This window comes from Dufourea novaeangliae, unplaced genomic scaffold, assembly GCF_001272555.1.
Source record: "Dufourea novaeangliae isolate 0120121106 unplaced genomic scaffold, ASM127255v1 scaffold172, whole genome shotgun sequence".
In the NCBI taxonomy this organism is placed as follows: Eukaryota; Metazoa; Arthropoda; class Insecta; order Hymenoptera; family Halictidae; genus Dufourea; species Dufourea novaeangliae.
The window spans coordinates 2542175-2568824 of NW_015374058.1; the positions used below are offsets into that span (position 1 = coordinate 2542175).

The window sequence follows — 26650 nt, forward strand, 5'->3', positions numbered from 1 at the left end:
CCGCTAATACATTTTTCTTGTCGTTTTACATGAATTCGTATTCTAAAGTAAACCGTGTATCGTGCCTCGAATATCAAATATATCGGATTTTTCGAATCATGTACATACGGCAACACACACGTTCCTAACAATCTTTTGTGTTTTTCGCTATCGACGATCCATACTCGTCAAAACCGAGATGATACAATGTTCTCATCGCGCCCGGGACGACAGAAGAACTTAATTCAACTTATTTTCTACGGGACGACGAAATCGATTACTCCTCGAAACAACACCGTTTCACACACCGAAAGAACACACACACACGCACACACTCTCTCTCTCTTTCTATTTTCCCCGATTTACACGAACGGAAAAAGCGACACACACGATCGATCGTTCCTCTCGTGCTTCCTTTCTCGGGTCTCTCGTATCGACGGGCCTCCCGTGTTCATTCTTCCACCGAGAGAGAAATCGTTCTACCACGCATTAAGTGCATACAACAACAATTAACATACGAATGACTAAATCATTGTACACGCTAAGCCACGTACCACCTGGCGACGCGGCGAAATAGATTGCTAACGGTCTCTAGAACCAAGATTCCTTGTAAAAAATCTTGAATTTTGATTTAACGAGCACCCGAGGAACCGCCGGTTTCTGTGTTCCCGGTGCATTAAATTAAAAACGACGGTAGAGATAGTCTAGTGTATTGCTAGAAGTAGTATCGACGATCACCGAGTGCGAGGATCGTACTGATATGAAAGCGCCACACAACACGCGAAACTAAGGAGTATTTCCCCCTCCTTGGATGAAGCGGTATTTTGATGCTCAGAGGTCACCGACAAAGTTTCTCTCCAATCATCTTCGATGCACTTGACGAAAACAGGATTGCGTATAAACGGCGGGTGACGATTCGTCCTAGTTCTTCTTTTTATCTTCAACTCCAGCGGGATGGTCTTTCCTGAATCCGATCCACAATGCGATCCTGTTTCCTCGCGGAGTATTCGGATCAGTCGCAAACTGAACTCACGATAAAACCTCCCTTTGATCGAAGAATATTTCGAACAACGATCATTCATAACATTCTTCTGTCCTCGATCGATAACGCTTCGCCACCCATGGAAACTCTTCGTTTCCTTTGTCGATCGCACATTATACATAACTAGAAACTCTACACACGCACACATACGATTACGTTACGCTAAACAACATGTGAACACTTAACGTGCCTCTTTTGTGTTTCGTTTTTGTTCCTCTATTATTCGATACACGCATTCCACGCTTTCCTGTTTCGGCGTTATTATACTGACACATCTTTCTTCGTATCCAAACTCCGATACAATGTTTTCGGAGGAAGCGCTCGAGGAACCTCATCGTCCGTATCGAACGAATACGATGCGACAGATTCGGGCCTGAACACGGGTCTAAGAAAATTCTCTCTGCGATACACTGTCAAACGTCACACACGGTGATCTTTCGGCGAGGGTATCGGCGTTTGAACGCGTGTGTCCGATCTGTTTCACGGAATTTAGCGATCTTTAGAATCTTTTTCGTGATTCTACAACAGTTTCTTGTTTCTTTGTTCCTCGTCAGTTGCGTTTACCGCGAACATATTCTTTTTGAACAGACGTTACGTGGCGGCGAAGAGAAGACCGAAAGATCGCGTCGAATCTTATAGAACACGTATGACTAACCAGAAATCTGTCGAAGCGATTTGATTGTAAGTCGGATATTCTTTATACTTTTCTTGGTTAACTATTCTGGCGACCTTTTTATTATCTTTCATTAAACATTGTGTAGTTCGCTCTGGTATAGAACACTCTGAACAGAAGAATATGTGTCCTATACGCCTCTAATTATTATGAACAGAATGATAACATTTTGCAATCAGCTAATTATTAGTAGGGCCAGTACTTTTAGAAATAAAGTTCATAATTTCAATCACTTCGACAAGAGGAATGCAGAAAACTTTTGATGACGATAGTAGTACTTGAGACAGATGCACGACTAGACGTAATTGATGCATGCTCTGGTGGAAAAGCAGTAGCATTGAAAATCTATGCGCCAGATTTGTCTTGATAGTCATTATGGAGCGACACAAGAATATGTCGATTACTTTTTACTGTGTAGCCAACACTTCATTGTTTTGATATCTAAAAATTACACGAAATCATATCTAGGCCTTTGACTTCTGATACCAAGTTACGCCTACCGTCATTAATATCTCCCCTTATCGGCTATACAGACATTATGAACTTCAAGGACGTTTACAAAAGTACTTCCACAACTATGAACGTCATTTAATTCCTTATAACCAGATCAATTCATGAATGTACAAGAATTACTGCGTGCTCTTCGGTTAAAATTACACCACAAGATTCAACGTGATTCTATCGTGTCTTTCCTGACGCAAAGTGCCAAAGATACCATCATGACAGTTCGCGTCGATGAAAACACAGAATAAATAAAATTAAACGCTACGCATTTACGATCCATCATCGATATCGCACACGATTTGTAGTTTTCTTTCTTTCTTTTTTGTTTAACAAAAACATCGTTCCTCTAGGATAAAACGATTTCGTTCTTAATAACCGTTTGAACATCGTGTATGTACCAGATAGTATTTCTTTTTTTTTTTTTTGTAGCTGTATGCATTAGATGTGGTATCGCGTTGAAAAGAACAATGTGCTCGTGACTCGCCTATGTTTTCGATTTAGACGAAAAGTAAAATCCCAGAAGAGAAGTCTGTCTTTAGCGCCGCAAACTATTCTCCTACCAACATAACACGTTCCTGCCATCGGAAACAAAATTGTCATTCTGCGATAAAGACATTTGCAGGTTTGAAGAGGCCCCTTAAAAAAAACTGCAGTTAACAAAATAATTTAATTAATAATGATAGTATTATTGACAATATACCTCTCAGAATAGTAACTTCCGTTTTGAGAAATGTTCGTGTACCGCCTATGACCACTATTGTCGTTAACTTCTATGAATTCAATTATTTAAAAACAAAAAGTGAATCCCAATGTAATAACAGTGAGTAGTAGTAGTAGTAGTAATAGTAGTAGTAGTAGTAGTAGTAGTAATAGTAGTAGTAGTAATAGTAGTAGTAGTAGAACGCAATATATGCAAACTTTAGTTAGCCCTCAAGTTCTTTTACGGTTAAATATTCTTTTTTGTACTTTTCTTCCGATCGAATATTACTTTTTCATTCAAGGCGTTAATTATTTGCAAAGCGATTTATTATTTTTAAATTTCAATCGCCCGTACCACGCCACACACGGGACGCCTTGAGATTTATTTTTTAATCAATTTTCTTCCTTGTTTTGTTATCGCCTTAATGAAATCCCCTTCCTTATTTTTTTTTCCTTTTTCTTTTTTTTTTTTTTTGATACCTTACTATGTCGAACAAATAAACATTATTCATTTTTAGACAACTTCTCCATTTAACGGGCCGATATCGTTGCACGTTTTCCTTTTCCACGATCCTAGAGCATACCAAAGTTTAGGTACATACGTCTGATCTGATCTAATGGTTGGTAGGATCGAAAACTACATCATTCTAAAATCACCTTACCATTATTCGTAATAATTGACGACTTTGTTCTAAGGTGAGTTTTACAAATATTCCTTTTGTTTTCTGTCTTTAAATTCATATCAGCCGATTGGCCCTCTCTGACTCCGTAAGTCTGATAACTGATAGTCATGCGCGGGCTATCGTGATGATCGATTACAATTAAATTCACCAATGTGTATGTTCGCATTAGGTATATTTTTCTTTATATTATTGACTTAACAAGCCTACCTATTTTGTGATTACAAATAGCATATATTCATAATCGAGAAAGAAATCTGCAATGAAATTATTAGTAATAGCTAATAATTATATGTATTATTGGCAGAAACATTGTCTATGTAATCCTACCAACGATTAATGACTGAATGTGGAAAAATATAAAACTTAACTAAATGTACACAACTTTTATACTCTGACCCACACTCACATACACGCGCGCGCGCACACACACACACACACACACACACACACACACACACACACACACTCTCTCTCTCTCTCTCTCTCTCTCTCTCTCTCTCTCTCTCTCTCTCTTTCGTGCGCCCTACATGCATTCATCAAATACACGCGGCGACATTCTCACGTTTTACTCTCTCTATCGCTCGATTCTTGCTTTCACTTATATTCTGCGTAATATTTTTTTCTTCTGTTTCCAAATTTACATAAAGTACAAACTTATGAAAACCGGAAAAATGTAACACAATTGTCAGTGTAGCATTTTCAAAGTGTCGTGTAAGTATTTTATCTAATTACATGGTCACACTTAGGTGTCCGTCGATTACACACAATTAGTTCTGCGTCATTTAATAAACTGTCTCTTTGAGTTGTCCGTGTTACCCGCGAACAATCATAATTAGGATTCTCCGTTGGAATGTCCCAACCCGCACCACCATTTTTTTTTTTTTAACTATTACACCGACTTCCTCTTACTTTATCGATTTATCGTTTGCTCTGTATTGTTCTTTTTTCTTTTAAATTATCGTTATTATTTATCGTTTCATTATTGACTGACGTATATATTAATACGTATTTTTTTCTGCGGTACCGTCCAGCGCCAAACATTCAGCCAAGTCCTGCCCGGTTTCAGTGGGTATATAAAGAGCAGCAAATAACATTATAACGATTCCTCAAACGCAGCCATCAAATCACTTTGCATGTTCATGTCTATATGCCCAGCCATCTGAAATAATAAATACATCCCATTCTTGGCAAGTCCGCCCACGAAAAGCTATAGTCCACCGAGAAAATTTACTCGCGACATATTATCTTTTAATACACGATGAAATGTTCTTTTTCTTTTTAATTTATAAGATTTCATGGTTAAAACTACAGCATTTATTTTCAATAATAATTTTATACCTCTGTAACGGTTTTTTTTTTTAATATCGACATAACATGTACAACACAATACGAGTACGAGTAACGTGTCGCAGTTGGAAAATGAAAAAAGAAAAAATGCTTGCGGAAAATAGAATTATATTGACACTTACCGCTTCGCGGCGCCGTCGTTCTTGCTCCCGTAGCCTCTGACGTTCTCTTTCAGCAGCCGCCTTGTCCTGACTGGATGAATGACTTGGACTACTGCTATCCGTATCGACAATGGCCTTGACCTCTTCTGCCCTCGATGTAGGAGTCATTACACTTCCCTGTTGGTCACCAACAGTTTTCCTAACTTTGTCTAGCGCGTCTTCTTCTTCTCGCTCTCTTCTTCTTTCGTTCTCTTGCCTCAAACGCTCCCTCTCCGCCTGTTCCTTCTGTTGTCTACGCATCTCTTGTTGTTCCAGTAGAGCCCTTTGCTGCAAAAAAACGAAGGTTCACAATCATTACCATGAATAATTGAAATATTAACCCTTTTAATACCGTAGGCCGATTCGATTCCTGTGCGAAGATTATTCGACGTCAGTGTTTAAATTTAATTTTTTTTCGATGCGCTTTTATTATTGTATAGCCCATTTTTCTAACAATTCAGGTCGTCTTATTTTAGGAGCAAGAAAGTGCATATAATACTAATAAAAGTAGCTATACTAACCCTATCTTGCTTTTCCTTGGCCTGCTTTTTGAATGCTTGAAATGAGTCCCTAGCAGCACTCTTCATGCTGCTTCCTGTGGCAGATTGCGGACTCGATGCTTGAGCCAGGGACGACCACGATGAGGCATTTTTCACATTCTGTTCTACAGTCTGTAGGAAGAAAATTAAATATTCGATAGTGAAATAATGGATGAATATTCTGAACAAAAGTATATTATTAGACTATAAAAAATACCCTTAATACTAAGAGTCAGAGGCATTAGAGTGAAACACTTATTTTCCCACCTTATTCTTAAAGGCTGATGCAAAATTCGCCGCAGGATTCTTTGAGTCTGGTGGCGTCATCTTCTTTTCAGGCATGAGCTGAGAACTCGAATGATTCCCCATTGGTGGCATTCCTAATGTACTCATTTCTGCAAAAAGAGCTCCGGCTAGAGCAACGGCATTACATGTTTGATTAGTAAGCAGTTAATATAGCCGTTTAGAATGTAAATAGTTCACAATGAAGAACTGTTGTTGTCTCTGTATTAGTAGAAATAATTCTTAATAAAGCCCCGATACGGATATTTAATGATATTTTTTGTGTTTTTGTTTTAGAAATTAAGAAATATTGCTTGATTGTTCACGAGTGGTGTAATAAAGTAGTCATTTTTTAACATTCTGTTATATACAATAGTTAGTATACTGTTCTAATACGTATATATAAAAGGTAAACAATTAAAGAGGAATGAAAGCATTCACGTAACATTAGGTGTGAACAACCTAAATGTAAAAATGAAAATGATAATTCACTGCAGGATTACATGGTGCTCTTTAAAATGCATGCTTTGAATTCAAGTCAACGTCAAACATACCATCCATAGGCTTTTGAGCCATTTGTGGTTGAGAAATAGGTAGCGGTTTCTCTTCTTTCTTTATTGGCATTTGAGATATTTGCATGGGCATAGAAACAATGGGCAAGGGGTCAAAAATTGAACTCATTCCGCCCATATTGATTCCCATGCTGACTCCAGGTATACCGTTGTTATTTAACATATTAGGCGGAGAATTCTCGCGCTTGATATTAGAAAATCCATTGGAATGCTGCTGCGACATTGCAACGTTATGTGAATTTTGTATACTGCTCAATGACGAAGTAGTATTTATCATACTCTCCAACTGATTGTGCATCGACATATGCGTCGCCAATCCTTGCGGCAAATTCATATTAAGATTCGCCATCGTTATGTTGCCCAAATTTAAATTAGCCATACTTGTGGGCATCATGTTTACTGGTGCTTTTACATCCGGCAGTAAATTCAAATTGGTATTATTTGTTGTCGTGTGTGGTGCTTGAATCATTGCTATGTGCGGTTCTTTTTTTATCGACATCGCTTGTTCCAATGATGTTTGCGTAGTAGGCACAGGAGCTGAAGAAGAAAAATCTTTCGTTGGAAAATACCCGTAAACGGTTCACCTACTTTTCACATTTACAACCATCTAGAAAACTATTCTTGTGCAATTCGTTGTGTGTAAAATGAATAAATTTTATTATTTATATACTGTAATGAAATATGTACCTAGAGTATTATACGGTTGCAAAAGGTCTGACGGCTGAGTTAAAGTTGTCCCGTCTGTCGGTACAGGCGTGTTTGCATTTGAAAAGGAACTAACGGATGTGGGTGGCTGTAGTGATTGCGACACAACCGGTGAAGCTACCATAGAGTTTGTGTTTGTGGGTGTAACACTTGGCGGTGGAGTTGGTACAGAGACCGATGGAGTTGGTGGATTAGAAGTGGTCGGTGGTGGAGTAGGTTTTTTTACAGGTGCAGCCGTAGCCATAGCTGTAGGCCGCGATGGTTGCGCAGGCATAGATGTGTGACTCGCTACAGGCATTCCTTGACCAGCTATAACGGCAGTTACTGCCGCAGACTGCTGATTGTTACCACCTAATATAAGTATCAACATAAAAATTAATAATTCGTATCTAGAAACGCATACAGATGTAATAACGTATCTTCGTTGAAAAAAAAGGAAACGGGTAATGCGACGTGCTTTCAACGTTATGTACGTCGCAGCTATGTGGAACTAAATGAACATTTAATGTATTATTTTATGAATATCTATGCCTAACAGTGTGACAGATATTGCATACCTAATTCAATATAGTTCTAAATTCCGGAATGTAACAATTTATGTGCGTGTAATGTAACTGACTATGTATGCAACAGACAGTAATTCAAATGTTAATATAATAAATTTAAGAAGAATTTACAGATTTTACACACCTTGTTCCGAAGATATATTGCTAGGCTGAGTTACAGCTGGTTTTGTTATTGGTCCCGTAGAATTTGTTGGGGGTTGACTGTTTATTAAAAGACCTCCGGTGTGATTCAAGGTAGTTGCCTGAAGAGTGTACTATTAGTTAATATAATGTGCATAATAACAATTCTTTTGTATTTGCCAGGAGGTTTACATTGTTTGTTAATTGGTTAATTCTTATGATATTAACACAGTATACCTTTAAATATAAGCAGATTGAAACCTTAATCATTGTGGCATAAAAAGAATCAATTGGAAGATTGTAACGCTAAGAATTTCAATTACAATAAGAAATATACAATGGATAGATATAATTGTTTTATATATTATACAATCGTTGTTGTTATTATGTCTTGCCCACAAAATATGATCTTACCGGTGTAACAGTAGTTGTTGTTGGGGGTGGCCCTGTGCTTGGTGCATTCTTCTTTGCTTTCTTTCTTGGAGAACGATTCGAAGAATTTCCTGTAATTCAATGTAACGTGCATCTAACTGTGAATATATGCATTCAACCAATTTCTCATTACAAGAGATAATTCGATGAAGACATAGTGAAATGCAGTGTGCAGAGGATACCAGCCATGAGTGTTGTGTTTGCCAAGATATAAACTAAATATTAAGTATATTAGAAAAAAAAAAAAATTAAAAAACTTCGAGCGTATATTTTCTAATAGATTTTATTCATATGCTTATATTATAATTGTATCACTGTGTACAACAATGTTAATTTAAATATCTCAATTGTATGCTTTTTTGTGGACTTTCATCTTAATGATTTTTATATTAAAAAATTTTAATGCGCAGAACAATTCATTCTTTTCTCATTCTACATAAAGTTAGTTGTATTCAATTCATTTATGAATAATTGCGTGTGCATATACATATATATAATATGTATATACATCATAAATACATACATACATACCACGCGCGCGAACATACATACACGCTCACGTGCTGCGAGACTACCGCGCATACATACATAACATTATATATGTATGCGAGAGCACGCACTTTTCTTTCTATAAGGATAATAATAATAATAATAATAATAATAATAATAATAGTAATAATAATAAGAATAATAATAATGATAATGATTATTACAATAATAATCGTGACAGTGACGAAAATGATGATTACAAAAAGGTTGACTACAAAAACCATCAAACTGCCTTTCTTTAATTTTCGTACAGAGTAATGTAATATAATATAATTAATGTAATATAATAATAGAATTAATGCAAATAAAAGTCACGTAAATAGTACAATATAGACTCAACTTAAACATGAATGATACAAGAGTGTCACACTCATACAAGTAGTTTGAAACGTAAATTCAAGTCGCAGTTAGCACAACACTGAGATCGGTGGCAAGATACTCCTGCTCGGTGTCTAAAGTATGAATTATATCAGTTACAAGAAGCAACTCTAATACTACATTCAACTTGATTCATGCCCGCAATGAATTCATGTTTGCAATGGAATGGTCAATAATAGATTAAAATTCATGAAATGTACAATACAAGACAAATTGTTTGCAAGAAGTAGCGAGAAGCTAAAAAATAAAAAATAATAAAAGAAAAAAAAGAAAGAAAGAAAAAACATCGAGTAGGAGTTCCAGCATATCTTAATTTATATAATATAGTTAACTGGACCACCAAATGAGCCAACCCCGACTCTAAACGACCTCAAAGAATTAATTTTCTGTTTACTTCACTCATCTAACCTTTGTATATGCATTTAAAAAAGTCTTCTGTGTGTCGCCTTCTTTTGTAACTTACATCTAATATTAATATTTTATGATATATTAGTTTTCACTATGTACAAAACGCGTATGCTTGTGTACTGTTGCTATGCAATTCGTAATACGCAGAAAACAGATGGAACGCTCACACAATTCTTAAGGGAAGAGATAATTAGTGATTTTAGATCAAAGGGAATCTGAAAGCATAACAGAATATGAAGTTCGTTAAATCTGCTTTTGCGTATGACGATCTAGAAGGAAGAATGATGTTCCAGTCTGGATAAAGATGCGAAAAAATTTAGACGCGTGCTTGTATATGGAATAAATGCTACAAAAATTTTGGAAGGCAATATTAATATTATTGTAAAATGCCCTATACCTTGTGTTACAAGCTAATGGTGATTGTATTAATAGATGCATAGTTTCTATCTAATTCAGCACACGCCATCAATTTAATCTCACATAGTCTAACTAATTATTTGGAAATTTTCTATTTACTTTCAGTATTTTGGAAAACATAAAATCATAGGATCATTCTGATCAACATTTTTCACCTACTTTAATACTTATAATTCCCTTCGAAATTAACGAACATTTTTCCGACCAATTGTAGCTTTATTCTGTTCTTTTCTTGTTTCAATAAAATTAATGGTAGTCAATAATTAATTTTTCTACTTCTTTTGCTGGAACAGTAAGTACGCTGCTGACTGTACGATTAATGATACCATTAAATTGTACTGAGTGTGAATTTGATCACTTTTTTTAATGTTCATATTATGCAACATCTTGAAGCATAAAGTGCTTTCAAAAGCACCTTAGAATCTTATATCAGTTACGTCCATAACTTCTTATGTATACACTTTGCTATATATAAGAACTAAATTTACATGATATTTCAACAAAAAACGCTATCATGGAGCAGACATTTACACATAGAAATATAAAAACAAAATATCACTAAAATTAACCTCATTCAAACTTGTATAAAAGATTTTCTAAAAATGTTTTAATAGGACGGGTTAAAATTAATATTACTTCAGACGCTTTTACCACATGAATACTTTGAATCAATAGTACGTATTTCCAAATTATATTGCTGAGAGAAAACCAGGTTCGTATTTAACAAATTTAATTAATCGTATAATATAATTTTTATAGCAAGGTATGTAAAACCACACTGACCTACATAATTCATTGACATAATGATATCGATTGAACAGAATCAAAATTCAGAAAACTTTTGTTCGAGTACTTCCAAAAATGAGAAAACTGACAATGGATACCAATGAAGAACTAGTGGTATATAGAATAATGAAACGACGATTCGCAAAGCTTAGCGGAGTGCAAACAATGTGTTTGGAGGCTAGGGTGCCTTATTCTATTGTAGACCATTTCCTCAACCTGCTCTCGTTCCTGTTTCTTCTACCATTCCCACTCTTCTTCTTCCTTTACTTACTACGAGTAATATGAAAAGTACACTTTTCTGTCTGTGTTATCTATACACTCCCCTTGCCGTTCTCTTTCTCTGATATGTTAACATAAACCTTGTATGCTCAAAGTCATTGACCTTACAAAAAATAAATGGAAATTGTTGATTGTATCACATATCACATTCTCCGCTCAATTTACGTCTGTATTGTAACAACTTTTACATCGACCCACATGCTTAGAGGAAGATTCAAGACGTCAGTTGAATTTCATCGCTTTATCTAAATAATACAGCATACTATTACACCGAAGCGTATTTATGAGGTGATAAATCTTAATAATTGACATTTTAAAGGAAGCACCACTTCTTTGGCTTTGTCGAACTAAATGTAATTATAAGAAATGGAAATAGTAATATGAGGTAATATCAGGTAAGAGCTTTTTAAGAAATATGTAAACTCTGAAATTGTTTGCGGAGACGATATTAACTCGAGAGTGTATCTAAATTAACTATTTTGACGCAAAAGCTGTGGATTACAATAACCTTAGACTGCTGATTTGCAAATCCAGCCACCAATACACATTGTCTGCATTTGTTTCCCGTGTGTATCATAATATATCACTGCCTAATTTGTTCCTCTCAAGTATTGACCATTAAGTCCACACAGTTCTAGTCTGTGGAAACAAATTATAGTGTCCAGGAGCCTAAACACAGTTCTCACGTCACTCAGGTAGTAAGTGTATATTCACACTTAATGTAATAATGACGCTTGTTAATATCACTGTACTATACTCTGATAAATGATACGACATGAATGAACCAATGCGAGGAAACAAACTTAATGATTTAAAAAACACAGTGATACAAGTAATGCTCTGCTTATCGATTAATGTAAATAAATATTAAGTTTGCAAGAGTTAATATATTGCATGATGTTGCTTGGGTTATGTAGGGCAAATATAATCGTCAGGAAAAGCTACAATGTATAAATCCAAGGTACTAACGTTTGACACTACAGTCCTTACTGTGCTGTGTACTTTTTATACACATTGACACAATTTCCTTAGATACTAAACGTGGAACCTTACCATTTTCTTTTTCTCAAGTGTCCGATCAGTTTCAAGGTATGCATATATGTACTTACATATTCAATACAACACAAGACTGCAGTGAAAAAATTCAGTAACCTTGAACAGCAAACTATACTTGACTTTCGAGCAACAGAATGTATTGTCAACACCGACAGGGCAAGAGAAAATATAAGTAATCATTTGTAATCAATAATATAATTTGTGAAACAAGCTGGCATGGCATATGGTATCCTCTAAACACAGTCTGCACTCCACTAGCTCACCTTTTTTTTCTTACCATTGCATATTGTCTTGTAAATTAACTAGAAATTTGTTAAACTGTGTCAAGTTTCAAATTCCGAATTTCAAAACACATTTAGAGATACTTTTGCTTCAAAAAGTACATGTAAACTCAAGCAAATGATGATTGTGTGTCCATCATCGATTGCAAAATTTTAAAATGAAACTTGACACGACATTTGTACTTGCATTAATATAACGCAGCACTTAAGCTACACGAATAACGCCGTCCTAATAAATACAATTAATAAGCAAGATTTAGCAGCTTAAGAAGATATTTGCGATGCATTTGTGCAGTCAAACCCCGTCTGAAAAATCTTTTTGTATCTAATTCACCACTTCATACATTGCATCTGTATTGTTGCACCGGTATTTTCGATTGTTTTAATTGGCAATACAAAATTGGTTAGGCACAGAGTTCATTTTATCTCTTCAATTTTAAGTTATCACCAAATCATGGGGTATCAAATTTTATCTGTTTATCAGTTTATGTAATATTTACTGTCTTCATGGTGTTTTTAAACACTTCCTATTAAGAATTTATTCAATCAGTTCAACATTCTTCCAATTGCTACTGCAATATACATGAAAAAAGGGATGTTCGAGACATTAAGAATTGACATTGAATAATATTATTACTAGTTTTTGTTCAACCATTTGGTCATTACATTTGCAGCATTTATTGGATTGTACTTGTATGGATATCTTCTGTTGCACGCAAATCCTTTGTTACATAAAACTATGTAATATTGAAGATTCTTAATTTTCAAACGAGAAATATAATAATGTAATTATGTAGCAACTGAAGATATACATAAACAAAAAAACATGCATAAACAGTAACATTCCTTCTACACAATGAAATAAAATCAAAATAGAACTAACTTTATTTTTCGTTTCTATATCACAAATACCCACATGAAATGGTGAATAACTTTATTTGAAATAACTAGAAAATTCACGTCTATGATTTTTACATTTTACTTAGAGTAACGGTTTCTTTTTGCTGTTTGAAATGAACACTCTGACCAGATAAATCAATGAATATACAAACGAAATTGTGAATTATGAAGATATTAAAAATAGAATTTATAAACCACTCTGTCATGTTACAAGAAGGAAGCAAAATGCAAAATGAAATAACATGTACTGAATGTTCTGTATTGTCTTTGTAATATCTTACAGCATAAACGTGAATAGAATTCTGTGCTCTATAGAATAAATAAGCAGTAACAAATTTCACGAAAGATTTTTACTAAGAATGTCTATTCCTCGAAAGAAAAACAGTCGCAAATAACCCCGTAATTTTAAATCTTACAGAAAAATTAGTTCATATTTTCATGAGAACTACTTATTTATAAGTAGTTCATTGTTCCCAAGTGAGGGTCTAATAGTAGCAACAGTTACATGAGGTTCATATCTAACCTGCTTCACTGTCGCTTGAATCACTGGAGCTCGAAGAAAGTGAACTACTGCTGGAGTCACTGTCACTGCTACTACTGCTTGATGCTGACAACCGTGAAGGCCCACTGGCACCTCCAGTTCCAACTACATCAACTGATTTACTACTGTCTTCTGTAAAAAGTATTTGAAAATAATTGTAAAATTTCATTCATCCAACAGTTGTGTACTCATTAGAATTTTTTAAAATTAAACTTACTATTTTATGGAATAGTTAAGTTACTAACCTTTCTTAGCAGTTTTCTTAACATTGCCTAACTGCCCTGTAACATCTTGTAACCTTTTTTCTAGCTCCTGTTTTTTCTCCGCCATTTGTTCATCCTTAGATTTACCACTAACTTTCTTATCTGTGAACATGTAAATTTCGAACATGTGAGAGATATGTACGAATCTACGTTTAACTATATTTTTTAAATTTCAAATATACTATTAAAATAATCAGTTTAATGTGTTCAAGCACATTTATTAAATAAACAGAATAAAATTTATTAATAACAGAATAAAGATTTTATTCAAAGGTGCTCTATACTTAAAATAAAACTGTCTCAAGAAGTACAATATTTAAGCATTATTTAAAATGAAAATTTTCATATTTAATGTATTTGTACTTCACTTTAAAATTACAAACTATTAGTATATACATTTTTTGTCTTTGTTGCTGAATAGTAGAATTTTATGCAAATATACAGTATGAAAGGTAACACAAAAAATCAAACGAGAATACTAAAATGGGACCAAAACTAAAGCTTACGTGGCTTTTTTCTGAGACACGAAGCGACGTAGCTTTCTAATTCCCTCAAAGTGGATGGTTTTAGCGTTTCAAAGTCAATTTCTATCTCGTCTGGATTTGAGTCCCTTAATGAAGGCTCTCGAGATTGTATTATATGTACGACTCGTCCTAATTTATCTCCTGTAACATAAATACAAGAGATACATGTTAAAAGTAAAACTAACTGAGTATGCATTCACGTTTCAGTAACGTAGATAATAAATTATAGCTTACCAGGTAATTTATTGATATCCAAGCTAAGTTGCCGCTTCTCATCATAAGACATTGGTTTAGCATTGTCTTCATCCTCCGAGTCAAATGTAATCGGAGGTGGTTGACTACTGGCACTCTTCTTTTTAGTTCCAGCGGATCTGCTGTTTGCTTTCGGCCTTTTATTTGCAGTATTAGCTGTTGCAGCTTTACCGGGTCCTCTTCCCTTCCCCTTTGGCTTAGCATTTGTCGCCGTTGGCAGATGATGACTCATACTTCCTGGCGCATGAGTTTTGTTAGGTCCTACTGTTATAGCTGAATGATGAAGATCACCACCCATACCACCAGGCATTTTCAAATCACCTGCCCCCATTGCAACACTCGCTATACTAGCACCAACACTGTCCGACACATTTGGAATTCCACCACTTGGTTTCATCAGCTCTTTCGCGGCACCAGTATGACTCGCGCCAAGGCTACTACTTTTATTGCTCATTGGCCTTGATTTTGTCTTTTCTGGTTTCTTCTTTTTACTCTTCTTTTTACCGCTTTCTTCTACAAGTATCCTCATTTGCTCTTGCATAGCTTTAAGCTACAGATATCATTAATTTTTCACGTTAAATATGTATACAATAGAACTGGTAATAAAGAAAATTTTAAAAAGGAACAATAATGTACCTCCTGCTGCAAAGCAACCAACTTTTGGGTACGTTCTTCGTCTGAATCGTCACTTTCAGAAGAACTTTCAGACCCCGAGCTACTGGCGCTACTACTGCTACCTTTCATGCCTACCATGCCTCCCATTGGTTCATCCGGAATTTTCGCATACCTGATTCATTAAAAATTTTATTTCGTGAAATAAGAAAGACGAAGCAGATAAGCTTTATCTTCGATGTTCGTGAAAACGAACCTCATTTCGAATACATCTTGAAGTTTCCTAGCCATTGCGACAACATCATGATCAGGAGGATTATATTTATAACAATTCGTAAATATGAGTCGTACATCACTAGCAAACTCTTGTGCTGTTTTATATTCACGGTTGTCCATCTTCGTCTATAAAGGAAGTAACACAAATGATAAAAGTTATTTACATAGTTACATACGAAAAACGGTATAAGTTTCAGTAAGACAGAAATGTCTTACTGGAAGTAAGACATTTCTGTCTTACTGAAAATTTTAGTAAGACAGAAAACTTAAAATTGTTACCTTCACGGTACCAAGATCCATTGGTTTCTTGATTATATCATGATAATCGTGAAGACCTAATAATTCTGCATCCACCGGTTTGTAGAAGGGCCACGCATAACCCTATATACCGACAAAACATAACTTACAAATACTGTCTCAATAATCGTATTATATTTCTTATATACGTCGTAACAATTACCGAATGCTTTTTCGAAAACAGTTCCTTCAAAATTTCATTGCAGGACTTCAAAGCTTCGGAAAGTTTTTCCTTCGACTTTCCCGTGGTATGCTGAGGCTGTAAAGGAATTACATCAATAGTAATAATTATGAAAAATTTGGAAACTACATTTTAAACGTCATAAATTAAAGAGAAAAAAAGAAGCAGTTCACAAAAGTATTTTAAATATTGCGACCTACATTGGATGATGCATTAAAAAAAAAAGCATACAGCAGTAATAAAAATATTAACAAGAAGGTGTTTCTTTACTTCTTAACAAAGTGTATTTAGACCACTTTTGAACGAAGCAGTGTCATACATTTAATATGATAAGACAGCACAAATGAAAGGAAGGAGCATGAAGGAGTAGTAATAAATGTACCTGTTGGGCCATTGCCCCAATCAGGGGCATGTTGGCCTGGAATGGCACTAAGCCGTCTTCCGCTTGCCTCGTTGGCTGAAACAGCCATGTTATAAACTCTTTGTTAATGTATTAATGGCTGATGTGATCATAACGTGCAAGGAATAAAAATTCTTAAACATTCACGATGCATATTAAAATTGATCTTTATATCTTGTAAACTGTTAGACCGTTCCTGTTATATACAAAATGATGATTCAAAGAATCTTAAATATTCTTTTTTATATATGAAAATGTACTAACTTTCCCTAGCAAATACTTTTTTAACTATAAAATGATTAAATGATGAACAGGTTGCACATGTTCAGTATGAAGATTGTATGGAAACACACAATGAATGTTTTAACATTTTCAAAAACCTAACACATAAGTAGCTGGTTGAATGTGAGAATGCTCATTTTTTTTTACCTTTTTTATTTGTCTGCCAGATTCTCGTCTTGTAGGTATTTTGGCATTTTTAGGATCCAGTTTATATAAAGGCTCAAAAGAATTTGCAGTAGGAGTTGTAGTATCAGCCTTTCTCTTCACTCCCTTTTTAACTTTTGCAGGTTGTGATGGAGGCATTACTGTAGGTGCAGTGGGAACTTGTGGAGGAGGGGGTACTGCAGAGGCTGCTTGCGGGTCCATTGCTGGTTGTGCATGGTAACCGCTAGTTGGAGGGACCACTTGTTGAGGCAAAGAATTGTGAGTTGCCATGGGAGTGACTCCCATGCTTGATGGAGGAGCAATAGTAGTCGTATTCGTGCTCCCAGGTACAGATGCAGGTGCTTGGGTGCCAAGTGGAGGCATGGGGATAACGCCTGTTGTTCCAGCAGACGTAGCTGAAGGCGTTAAGCTATTTGGTACACTGGAAGTAACTGCAGCTGCACCAGAAGAAGGTCGACCTCGACCTGTACCTCCTGCACCCCCTGCTACTCCGCCCACTGGTGCTCCAACCCTGCCAGCTTTCTTGCCTTTGGGTCCCTTCGAGACAGGAACTTCGAGTTCTACCTCGTCCTTTGGCATTTGTGCAACCTAGAATTTTGTTTCATTTTTATAATTTACTATTATGTGTTTCTAGCATACATGTAACCACATAACAGTAACTCGTATTTGCTTGCTTCAAATGAAATATTAACAAGGTTTTTCAAAACAACAGCTACCTTTGTAAGAAATAATTTTTCCAGGGCTTGTGCCATAACCACAACATCTTCCCCAGGTTTGTTGTAAACATAACAATTGGTGAACATTGTATTGAAATCTTGAATACATTCTTTCCCGCTCCAGTAATAAGTATTCTCTAATCTTTTTTTGATTGTGCCCAAATCCATTGGTTGTTTTATAAGTTTGTGGTAATCCTAATAAAAACATGGAAAGACGACCAATTAGTTATCATTTCACGATTAATTTGTTTCCTTGTATTTCCTCAGCTTTTAGTATAATGTGAACATACTGGTAAATTGAGTTTTTTGGCATCTACAGGTTGTTGAAAAGGCCACGCGAATTGATGCTTCCATACTGGTTTGAGCACACCTTTTTGTAGAAATTGTAGTTGATTGGTAACACGTCCTGGGCGATTAGGTGGTGGCACCACAGGTGGTTGGACTACACCATTCACCGGTTCTACTGGTGGTTCATCACGTGGTGGTGGTTCCTTTGCAGGAACCGCTGGTGTAGTCGATGTCTTACCAGGTGCACTTGTCTGCATTACCCAGTATTCATTTATAAATCTCATATCAATACAATTATTTATATAGTTAGTACTGTTACTACAGTTATTCTGCACGTTAAGTTCAAAATTCAAAATAGTATTTGTTTTTACAAAGCACAAAGTCAAACCACTACCTCTTTTTTTATATGAAATCAATGTACAAAATATTAAATTATACAATATTTTTGTCATGTAATTCATGCTTAAATGTTTTGTTATAGATTTAACGCTAATCGTACCACGGCCGGTCAAATGACCGGCTTTAAATATGGTACAAATAAGTATATAAAAGTCACGGTACAGTTAGTGTTAAATTAAAGTCTCATTTTTATAAGTGATAATAGTGTTATCGCTTTAGCAGAAATAAGTCCTACAAAATGTAACATAAGATACCTAGAATATAGCTCAGACAGAAAATTTATGATATTTATTTCATAGAAGTACACTACCATACAAATTGAAAGATTTTAGTAAGACTTCATGCACTACAAAATTAGATAAACCCATTCATGTAACGAGCAAATTAGGCTGCTAAATATTTAGATTCCATAACCACAGGCAAGCAATTTAGAAATTTTTAATTGTGAAAATACTTTCAACTGAAATGTAATGGCAACTCTAAGTCATTTCATACATCATGCAAATAAAATAAAACAAGAAAAATAAACAATACATAAAATAAAATAAAAAAACAATCCATCAAGAACTTAACATTGTATGAAACGACTTACAAGCTTAAGACATTTATACTTCATAACACATTGAAATATTTTGAGCAAGTATTTTGCTTCTAAAAAAGAAAAACAAAGCAAAAAGAAACAAAAATCATTAATTTAATTAATTTAAACACATTTATCTGAATTATTCCAATTTTTTTATTAGGTTTATATAAAATTTTATAAATATATAGAAGCAAAATTACAAGTTGCTCTCGATAGAAGTTTGGAGCTGCCATTTTATATTTTTATCATATATATCCTAGTTGAAACAGTACTCAACAAGGAATCTCACCTTCGGTATATTACACAGCCTTTCTCGCTCCTCCACATCTAACTGTAATTCATACATACCATTCAATCAAACAATGCTCAGTTTCATTACATTGAAAAAGAAATTGTGCTCAGCTTAATACCAGAAATAAGGACATACACAATAGTTGTTTCATGAATTCTGATTTTGTTCCGAATAGTATAGTTTAGCAGTAAGTAACAACCATGAAGTACATTATAGCATTGAAAGAATAAGTTCTAAACACAAATAATGTAACTAACTCAAAAAGCATAGAGGGTCATATTTTAACAGAAATTGTGCTTTTGAATGAGATTACATTTTCACTGAGAAGAATGTGTATATTAATACTGTGCAAGTTACTACAACATAAAATGTCTGTAGGAATAAATAATGGAATATTTTGAAGGTATAAACAACTTGAACTCAAAGAAATCGAAAAATAATGTGTCCCTATATGCTGTACAACATGTGTATCTGCTACATGAGACTCATACAAAGGAAAAATATTTATATGAATGCAGCTTTTATGTATAGCATTAGTAGATTAATAAGCAAGCTGCACTTAAAATTGTATCATAAAACTGTTTCTGTCACTCACCGAATTATTTTGCGAGATAGTATCCACCTGCTGCATCTTGGCTTCGTTTCTGCAACAGAAAAAAATAAACGTGTAAAGAAACTTTAGAAATCAAATACACAAAAAATAAAATAGCATTCATGATGGAATTTTTAATCACATATTTGGATAAACAAACACCTTAAATATAAAAAGTCACTTACATATAACCTGTCCTATATTAACACGATGATTATAAGCTTACAAATATACTGTACTTATAATTCTTCTCTTAGGATCAGTAATCAGTATTTCCTTCTCTTGAAATTTTGGGTTTTACTATATGAGAAATATCAATGTCCAACCGATATACAATCAAGCTTTGCTTACACATTTTATGAAATAACTAGGTTTATTGTATAATATAAGGCTCATCAAGTCCACGATAATGAGCTTCACCTACCTTTCCGACATATATGGTACATAAATGCTATGCAGCAGGTAACTGCCTTACGTTGATGCTTGACGCTATGAGGCTTCATCAACAATTGAGATGGCAAGGATATATTCTGAATTGAGCATGGTAGCTCACTAATTGCTTGCCAAGATGATTGCGCTGCAACCAGGGAGATTGGTGCCGTGGAGGCATAACACTACTCAAGCCTACCAAATGGTAGTACTTTGAATGTCAGCCCTGTACACTGCTGTGAGACTCCGTACCTCCAGCCAAGACTTGCGACATTAGCAACATCTGGATAACATAACAACAGGACCCCGTATTGTAACAACCCCAAATTGTTTTATTGCTTTAGAGCAAGTTAAACATTGATTTAGTCTCAAATTATGTATATATAAATATGTATATAAATATGTATATATATATATATTTATGTATATATATAAACATCTGTGTAAATTATTCAATATATCATGCAAAACTGAATCTATAAGATACATGCTTGACATACAGCAATTTTTTTTCCAATTTATTAAACACGAAATGACAATATATAATTGTTACCAAGTTGTTGACACGTTCAAATTGCTCTTCTAAATCCTTTTAGCAAATTGTTTAAGAAAATTTTATGACTGAAAAACTGTTTTATGAAACATAAATATTATGCATGTATCAATTTGATTACTTATTAACGTTTGAATATGTCTAAAAAGTGTTCTTTATATCAAATATAAATAGAGAAAGAAAGTTTTGCATTGACCATTTAAAGTGTAACAAAAGTAGCTAAGCTATAATTTTGTTGCCTATTATACAATATTTTATTACTAATGTTATATCTGTAATGTTATGAAGTGGTATAGAATAATCTGAGAAATATACACCCACAATAAATAGCACCTAGTACTTGCTTGCATGTCTTATTAAAAATGTACTGCTATATATTGCAACTGCAATGTTCCAACATTCTACTCCTTTAGAAAAATTATAAAATGTAATATTAACTTGCAAAAGAACAATGAGTTTTTCTCAACAAAGCCATATAATATTAGAAAGGTGTGTGTGAACAATAAGTATATGGTTACAAAAACTTTTAGAAATAGAAGGGTTCATTCATGAACAATGTGTTCAAAGTATAACACTTATGACCCATAGTGATATCTGAAAATGTGTACAAGAGTCAATGTGCATACCCTGTTATGTTCGAGGCCAGTGTAAGCCAAAATGGAAAGTTTGACAAAAGTAGCACAAATAACTGGTACACTGGTGTAGAAAGTGAGCTGACTATTAAAATACAAAATTGGCAATACACAGGAAAAAAACGATCTCGCGGATGACCATAAGATTTCGACATGGGAAGCAAGAGCTTCTAACGTGGTGAAGAAGAGCATTGCCAGAACAATCCATGCCGCGAAGACATTCTATTCGTAGAGGTCCGAGTATCAAGGGCAAAAGATAAGAGTATCGCGGGCTGAACAGGTGCTTGGTGGTTAAAAGTCGTCAAAGTAGGAACGGAGAAAGGTGAGATCCACGAGAGACGATGGGAGAGAAATAAACGCGGTAGATGCGAGAGTGGAAGAGGAGGAGGACAAGTAGGAGAGGATGGCAAGGGGAAGGGTAGCAGACCCGCGCCCAGCCGATGCACCCAGCCGACGCACACAACAAACACGAGCAAGCCGCCGTGTGAGAATCTAGTCGAGCGCTCGACTGGCGCCGAATTCGCAACGTTTCTCACATCGGACAATTCTGGCGCGCGCGGAATACACGAGCCGCCTTTTCGGTTACTCGATTTGGCGTAGGTTTCAACATGGCGGTATGGCCGCTCGGGAAAGAAAGCTCCCAAGGGCCCGCCGCTACAACCGCCACTTACGCACCACCACAGCACACACCACGCGCTATACTTATCAACAGACCCACAAAGTCTAAGATTAGTCGTAATCACTTACCTGATCAATGGAAGTCCACTGTTCCGAGGAATTCTATCGAAAAACACTACCACTACGTCTTGAACACTCGACTCGCACTACGCTTTCTCCCTGCTCGCTAGTTTGGTTGGTCGGTGTTATGGCCGCCGCCGAGTGTGCCCCACCGTATCACTCACTCACTCACTCTCACTCGTGCGAGCGTTCGGTTCGCATACGCGACGAACGCGGACGCGGCCCGACCAACTAGTTCCACACTTACGAATGCGGACGTCAATCTCTCGCACTAATATCGTATCAGTGCCTCGTGCCGAGCTCCACCGACATTTTCCTGGAGTCTCGTACAATCGGATGGCTTTCCGTGCCCATGACGATCTCGGATCTAGAAACTAACGATCGCAGCACCAACAATGGCTACGCATTCTTCCGCGACGTACCGAATGGTCCTGTTCCGTTGTTCCCTGAACACGACCTGTCTATCCATTCCCCTCGCTGGTCAGCCAACCCGAACTGCACCGAGCTCACCCGAACAAAGAAGCGCCAATTTTAAAAGCGTTTCATAAACTTCATGAAATTCTACATAATTTTTAATATATTACATGTATTATGTCATTGGGATAGCCACTTTTCCAATTTCTATGACAAGCAGTACTTTTTACGTATAGTATTCATAGGTGTAGTAGCTATGTAATCAGTAATTTATAATAGTTCACCCTATAGGTCTTAATTTTAAATATATATTACACACCGTTCATTTCAAAATAAATTTCACTTATAAGATTTTTCTACGAATAATTGTGACAGTGGTGAAATACAATGGATACAGGTAATAGGATATGTAATAATTACACCTTCTTATTTATAAAACGGGAATACATTTTATTACCAACACAAAAATTAATGGTTAATTTCCATCGTTCCATGTCCACCCATAATGCATTTGTAGATCACGAAAATAATGATCTATAAATATAAATATTAATAACCGGTAATTTCAGAACAGCCAAAATGAGATTTCAGAATAAAAACAGTTATTAATTTTCTTATTCGAAACGGAAGGTTAAAAATTATTAATCATCGCGCAAGTCTCGGTCCAATTCCGCGATTCTGTAACGACCTGCAATGCATTTTGGGATATCCGTAAAATCTATAATTACGTTTATCTTCACTATATTTCGTAAATTGTTAAAATGATAATGTAAATAGCGTAATAACGATAAACAAAAGTAACACGTGGTGAACATTGCACACGAGTACAATAAAAATTCCGTCATGACGTGTATGTTGTCATCACCAAAGCAAGTTCCGTTACACATCAAACATGGCGAAGCATGAATAATTGATCTTTTCGTTATAACATTTTGAGCAAAATGGAATCTAGGAATGTTAAATAAGAAAATTTCGGAAAGATAACCAACAACACATCTATATAAATAATCCCATTGACGTATATAATTCAGTCAATGACATAAAGTAAATGCTGACGCATCAGCAGTAGTACAAACTCGTGACCATGACTACGGTAGTCAATTTTGAAATTTTAGAATTTCTCACTTCTAACACTAATAATTTTTTTGTTAGAAAAACACGATACAAAAGAATTACTATTTCAATTGAAATTACAAATCGTAAGAAATTTTCATCATGCACATTGAGGCAATCAACAATGGCACTGAATCACAAAATGGCGTCTCTTTGATGAGTATAGAATCACTTTCCAATGGTTCACACCTATTACTAGAATCACTCAGAATGTTGGTATCAAATCACAGAAGTAATAGCTCTCAAAATTTAAACAGCAACAAAATTGTATCTTTGTGGAACAGATCACATAAAAATAAAAGAACGTACTGAATACTTGGCATTGACAACCATTTTTACGTTGATGACGTAACGAAATACGAAAGTCAAAAAAGAAACTAGACATTGAGATTTCGTCGGCGCAATGTTAGCATCCTTCCGGTCGCCATTACGTCTACCGCGTTCTGAATAGCGATTGGTGGGTGAACGTAGAGCCTTTGCTCTCGACCAATCGTTTGGAAACCAATATTGATGAGTCATTATGTTGAGGATTTTCCACCGAGTATTGCGCAATAGTAATTTCGTCTTCCTCTATGAGAAAATATTTGAATGAACACATTCATGAAAGCATGTCACAACTTAATCAATGAATGTATATAGTTTATTATATTTTAGTGTTACCATAATTTGATAAATTATTACATTCGTATTAAAATTGAAAAATATTTTTTCTTTATTGCTTTATTTATTATTTTACATGTTTATTATGGTCTGAGTTATATGTGTCTTATCTTGTACCTTCATATGACCTGAATAAAAATTCACGGAACTTTCATTATACACTAAAACGATATTTTGCTCATTTCTATATTTTTAAAACAATTATATCAGTAAACTACTTAAAAATTAATTACTGAATATACTAATTTTACGTTTGTCCCCAATTGGTGGTATAGGATCGAACCGCCAAATAGGAAAATTCAAAATAACGGGCAGAAATAACGTATTAACAAAATTATTTAACTGTATATGAAAATAAATATAAAATATGCAAGTTACAGACATAATATATGTAGTCAATGTTTATTCATACTATTCCCCAAACTTCTTCAAATGCACTACACAATTTACTGACGGTCAAAGCTCCAGATAATGGATAATTACTAATAGATATTGTATCTTCTGTATAATCTGGATTCACCTATAATTTCATATTGCAGAAAAGTATAATTCACAAAAATACTTCATAGTTGCAAAACATGTATATATGCAAGTATCTGATACGTACTTGTCCATGTGCCATTGCACCTACTACAATAGCAATTGGTTCATCAGAAGGAACTAATTCTCGTGGGTTTTGCACATCATTTGCACTAAATGACATTGCTATTTTACGACAACCAACTGGCAAATGATTTGTGACTGGATTTTTAATTACTTTTAAAAGTTTCATTGGTCCATCAGATGCACGAACACTAAATTTATGTAATAACTGCACTGTAAAGCACAAGAGTAACATAAATGAATTTGATAAAGAACATAATAAAGAATAATACATACATTATTCTTTCTTACCCATAAGACCAGCAAATCGTTTAAACGTCCTTGGAATCCTAGTTTGTGGATTCACTTCTATTAACACATTTTTTTCTGTTCGAATATAAACTTGTAACAAGCCAGCTCTATTCAAGGGACTATCCATTAACATCAATAAACATTGATGAGTTATATCTGGTCTGCATGAACCAGGTTCCCGATTATTTCTCTTTAAAATACTTATATGGTCATCACAATTTAATAATTCAAAACTATTTCCCACCTAATAATTAACGAAACAGAATGATATATAAGGATTATGATTACAAACTATAAAAGCATCAAACAATTCTCTTATGGCATATTTATCTGCATATGCTCAAGTAAAATAAATATGCATAAGCACTGACACTGAACAAATTAAAAGTTACAACTCTTATACATGTAAGGAAAAATAAACACTTGTTAATGAAAAAAATTTAAATACTTAATATTATACAAATACAGTTATAATTCACAAATTCACTTTTGATGTTTACGTTTGTTTAACACATGTATGAGAATGTAAATGTACTTTCGCATTGGAATTCTCAATCTTTTTAAAGTTTTTATCATGACCATATGTTTTATTATATTCACAGTAATATAATAAATGTACCAAAGGAGACAAAAGTGTGTCATATATAATGTAGAATAAAAACTATACTGTAAAATTGTTAATAAAATATAATATCACCTTCACAGATTCTAACTGAGCTTTCTCCAGAATAATAATTAAACGTTTTTCTTGCTTTTTTATATGGGCTACCTGAAGATGTTTAGGATGTGGATCGTATTCAAAATCGTCCTTTTCATGACGGTGCTTACGTTTTGTTCCCATACTTTATGCGTTAATTGAAATATTATAAACATTAATGATTGTAAATATTCAACAATGAGTAGAGCACATGGCAAGGCTTTCAGAAACAAAACATTTCTGAGATGTCATCTAGTGGGAGCTGCAGTAATAAGTTATCTAGTTAACAAAGAATTTATTCACCTGTAGAGGACAGCACTGATAGCTCCACCGACTAGCTATAGATAGACCTATCATCTTATAGAACTCGTGTTTCATGTATCACCCCGTGTGTACGAAAAGTGGGGTCATAGAACCCCAGGTGGAGGCGCCAGAGACCCGGTGTAGTGAGAACGTGGTGTCACAGAACCCCCGCAGGTGGCGCCAGATACCCCGTGTGGAAAGAATGTGGTGTCACAGA

The 26650-nt window shown here is 34.9% G+C and overlaps 2 protein-coding genes across 6 annotated transcripts; both read right to left on the reverse strand.

Annotated features, from left to right (window-relative positions):
• Positions 1–4055: 4055 nt before the first annotated feature.
• On the reverse strand, positions 4056–22761 carry LOC107190129 (bromodomain-containing protein 2-like). Of its 5 annotated transcripts, none has more exons than XM_015578880.1 (22): positions 22362–22761; positions 20004–20052; positions 19406–19447; positions 18137–18385; positions 17847–18041; positions 17113–17718; positions 16266–16361; positions 16085–16186; positions 15786–15931; positions 15554–15704; positions 14900–15467; positions 14648–14806; positions 14124–14243; positions 13861–14010; positions 8266–8354; positions 7856–7973; positions 7148–7516; positions 6443–6997; positions 5874–6019; positions 5589–5738; positions 5050–5355; positions 4056–4739 (listed from the first exon to the last, which is right to left on the reverse strand). In XM_015578880.1, exons 2-22 carry the CDS (start codon positions 20037–20039, stop codon positions 4674–4676), a joined length of 4419 nt encoding a protein of 1472 aa, XP_015434366.1. In that variant the 5' UTR covers positions 20040–20052; positions 22362–22761; the 3' UTR covers positions 4056–4673. The 5 variants fall into 5 exon arrangements, with proteins under 5 accessions (XP_015434366.1, XP_015434365.1, XP_015434364.1 ...); XM_015578879.1 differs by lacking the exon at positions 22362–22761 and adding an exon at positions 20425–20527 and having other exon boundaries at positions 5874–6001; XM_015578878.1 differs by lacking the exon at positions 22362–22761 and adding an exon at positions 20425–20527.
• Positions 22762–24853: 2092 nt separating this feature from the next.
• On the reverse strand, positions 24854–26369 carry LOC107190097 (ribosomal RNA small subunit methyltransferase NEP1). The gene is made up of 4 exons (XM_015578830.1): positions 26131–26369; positions 25434–25677; positions 25147–25355; positions 24854–25059 (listed from the first exon to the last, which is right to left on the reverse strand). Exons 1-4 carry the CDS (start codon positions 26272–26274, stop codon positions 24946–24948), a joined length of 711 nt encoding a protein of 236 aa, XP_015434316.1. The 5' UTR covers positions 26275–26369; the 3' UTR covers positions 24854–24945.
• Positions 26370–26650: the final 281 nt, after the last annotated feature.

What these genes read in the sequence shown, in the direction of transcription:
- LOC107190129 (XM_015578878.1), bottom strand. An exon ending in CCAAAAAACTCAATTTACCA is followed by an intron (nt 18,042 to 18,136) that starts GTATGTTCACAT and finishes TGTTTTTATTAG; the next exon opens with GATTACCACAAACTTATAAA. An exon ending in GTGTCTCAGAAAAAAGCCAC is followed by an intron (nt 14,244 to 14,647) that starts GTAAGCTTTAGT and finishes ACATGTTCACAG; the next exon opens with ATAAGAAAGTTAGTGGTAAA.
- LOC107190097 (XM_015578830.1), bottom strand. Translation starts at nt 26,274, where the DNA reads ATGGGAACAAAACGTAAGCACCGTCATGAAAAGGACGATTTTGAATAC. An exon ending in CTCAGTTAGAATCTGTGAAG is followed by an intron (nt 25,678 to 26,130) that starts GTGATATTATAT and finishes GTTAATTATTAG; the next exon opens with GTGGGAAATAGTTTTGAATT. An exon ending in ACGATTTGCTGGTCTTATGG is followed by an intron (nt 25,356 to 25,433) that starts GTAAGAAAGAAT and finishes TGTGCTTTACAG; the next exon opens with TGCAGTTATTACATAAATTT.